The 2,622-nt window shown below is 66.7% G+C and overlaps 1 protein-coding gene across 1 annotated transcript; it reads right to left on the minus strand.

The window, feature by feature from the left end:
* Positions 1 to 40: 40 nt before the first annotated feature.
* Positions 41 to 832, minus strand: LOC103914839 (beta-1,3-galactosyltransferase 2-like). Its single transcript, XM_009321553.1, has one exon. The coding sequence runs from the start codon at positions 830 to 832 to the stop codon at positions 41 to 43; it is 792 nt and encodes a 263-aa protein (XP_009319828.1).
* Between the last annotated feature and the right edge of the window lie 1,790 nt (positions 833 to 2,622).

Raw genomic sequence — 2,622 nt, forward strand, 5'->3', positions numbered from 1 at the left:
CCCGCCACCCGCGGCGCGCCTCCCCCCCCCCCCCCTGCGGCTAGTAGCGGCAGCTCACCTTCGCGCCTCCTGGGTGGGGCCAGACCTTCAGCAGCTCCTTGGGCTGGTAGTGATGGACCATCACCAGCCGGGAGAACCGGCACTTCTCGTACTCGATCCGGAACATGTTGAAGACGCCCCAAGGGCTGCTGGTGACGGCGATGCCCAGCGCGTGCAGGCAGATGCCCACGAAGGAATCCTCCATGTTGATGACGGGCAAGGTTTGGGCGATGCCGTAGATTTTGCTGGCCAAGTCCCCGGAGAGGACGTAGCCGGGTCCGCCGCAGTAGGGCGGGTAGGTGGCGTTGGGGTAGACCTCGTGGGGCACGTACCACTTGTAGGCCTTGCTGCGCAGCGGCCCCGTGTTGCGGTAGATGTAACCCGTCATAAAGTTCTTCTTGGGGGGCACCAGGAACTGTCGCACCAGGTAGCCCAGGTTGAGGAAGACGTCGTGGTCGGCCTTCATCACGTAGCTGGCGTTGGGGCAGTGCTTGCTCACCCACTCCATGCCCATCAGCGTCTTCAACGTCAGGTTGTTGTAGGTGTCCAAGAAATCTTGCTGGAGGATGTCGCGGTAGAGAAGGCTCTCCTCCTCCAGCACCGGCTGCAGCTCCTTCCTGAACACCGGGTGGACGCCGATGAGGAAGAGACGGAGCATGGAGACCCCCGGCACTGAGCTCTCGTTGCCCCAGGTTTGCCGGATCCCAGTTCCCACCGCGGGGTGCAGCTCCCGGCCCTTGCCTGGGGCTTCCCAGTTCACCCAGGGTGCAGCGCTCAACCCTTCCCAGTTCATCCCAGTTACCCCCCCGGGTGCAGCTCCCAGCTCTGCCCAGTTCTCCCCCTGGGTGCAGCTCCCGGCTCTTCCCAGTTCTCCCAGTTCCCACCGCGGGGTGCAGCTCCCGGCCCTTGCCTGGGGCTTCCCAGTTCACCCAGGGTGCAGCGCTCAACCCTTCCCAGTTCATCCCAGTTACCCCCCCGGGTGCAGCTCCCAGCTCTGCCCAGTTCTCCCCCTGGGTGCAGCTCCCGGCTCTTCCCAGTTCTCCCAGTTCCCACCGCGGGGTGCAGCTCCCGGCCCTTGCCTGGGGCTTCCCAGTTCACCCAGGGTGCAGCGCTCAACCCTTCCCAGTTCATCCCAGTTACCCCCCCGGGTGCAGCTCCCAGCTCTGCCCAGTTCTCCCCCTGGGTGCAGCTCCCGGCTCTTCCCAGTTCTCCCAGTTCCCACCGCGGGGTGCAGCTCCCGGCCCTTGCCTGGGGCTTCCCAGTTCACCCAGGGTGCAGCGCTCAACCCTTCCCAGTTCATCCCAGTTACCCCCCCGGGTGCAGCTCCCAGCTCTGCCCAGTTCTCCCCCTGGGTGCAGCTCCCGGCTCTTCCCAGTTCTCCCAGTTCCCACCGCGGGGTGCAGCTCCCGGCCCTTGCCTGGGGCTTCCCAGTTCACCCAGGGTGCAGCGCTCAACCCTTCCCAGTTCATCCCAGTTACCCCCCCGGGTGCAGCTCCCAGCTCTGCCCAGTTCTCCCCCTGGGTGCAGCTCCCGGCTCTTCCCAGTTCTCCCAGTTCCCACCGCGGGGTGCAGCTCCCGGCCCTTGCCTGGGGCTTCCCAGTTCACCCAGGGTGCAGCGCTCAACCCTTCCCAGTTCATCCCAGTTACCCCCCCGGGTGCAGCTCCCAGCTCTGCCCAGTTCTCCCCCTGGGTGCAGCTCCCGGCTCTTCCCAGTTCTCCCAGTTCCCACCGCGGGGTGCAGCTCCCGGCCCTTGCCTGGGGCTTCCCAGTTCACCCAGGGTGCAGCGCTCAACCCTTCCCAGTTCATCCCAGTTACCCCCCCGGGTGCAGCTCCCAGCTCTGCCCAGTTCTCCCCCTGGGTGCAGCTCCCGGCTCTTCCCAGTTCTCCCCTCAGGGTGCAGCTCCCGGCTCTGCCCAGTTCTCCCAGTTCCCCCCCCCGCATGCAGCTCCCAGCTCTGCCCAGTTCTCCCAGTTCTCCCCCTGGGTGCAGCTCCCGGCTCTTCCCAGTTCTCCCAGTTCCCACCGCGGGGTGCAGCTCCCGGCCCTTGCCTGGGGCTTCCCAGTTCACCCAGGGTGCAGCGCTCAACCCTTCCCAGTTCATCCCAGTTCCCCCCCCGGGCGCAGCTCCCAGCTCTGCCCAGTTCTCCCAGTTCTCCCCCTGGGTGCAGCTCCCGGCTCTTCCCAGTTCTCCCCTCAGGGTGCAGCTCCCGGCTCTGCCCAGTTCTCCCAGTTCCCCCCTCGGGGTGCAGCTCCCGGCTCTTCCCAGTTCTCCCCGTTCCCCCTCAGGGTGCAGCTCCCATCCCTGCCCAGTTCATCCCAGTTCCCCCCAGGGTGCAGTGCTCAGCATTACTCAGTCGATCCCAGTTTCCCCACGTGCCGTTCCCCTCCCTGCCCAAATCTCCCCGTTTCTCTCGCGACTCCTCTTGCTGCAGCTCCCAGTTGCTCCCAGTTGCTCCCAGTTGCTCCCAGTCCCTCCAGGTGCTGCTCCCAGCCCTCCCCGCTCGATCCCGGCTCACCCCAGGTGTCGCTCCCAGCCCTCCCCGGTCCCTCCCAGGCGCCGCTCACCTGCCCGTCGGCCCCTGT

This window comes from Pygoscelis adeliae, unplaced genomic scaffold (genome assembly GCF_000699105.1).
Source record: "Pygoscelis adeliae isolate BGI_AS28 unplaced genomic scaffold, ASM69910v1 Scaffold1123, whole genome shotgun sequence".
NCBI classification, from domain to species: Eukaryota; Metazoa; Chordata; class Aves; order Sphenisciformes; family Spheniscidae; genus Pygoscelis; species Pygoscelis adeliae.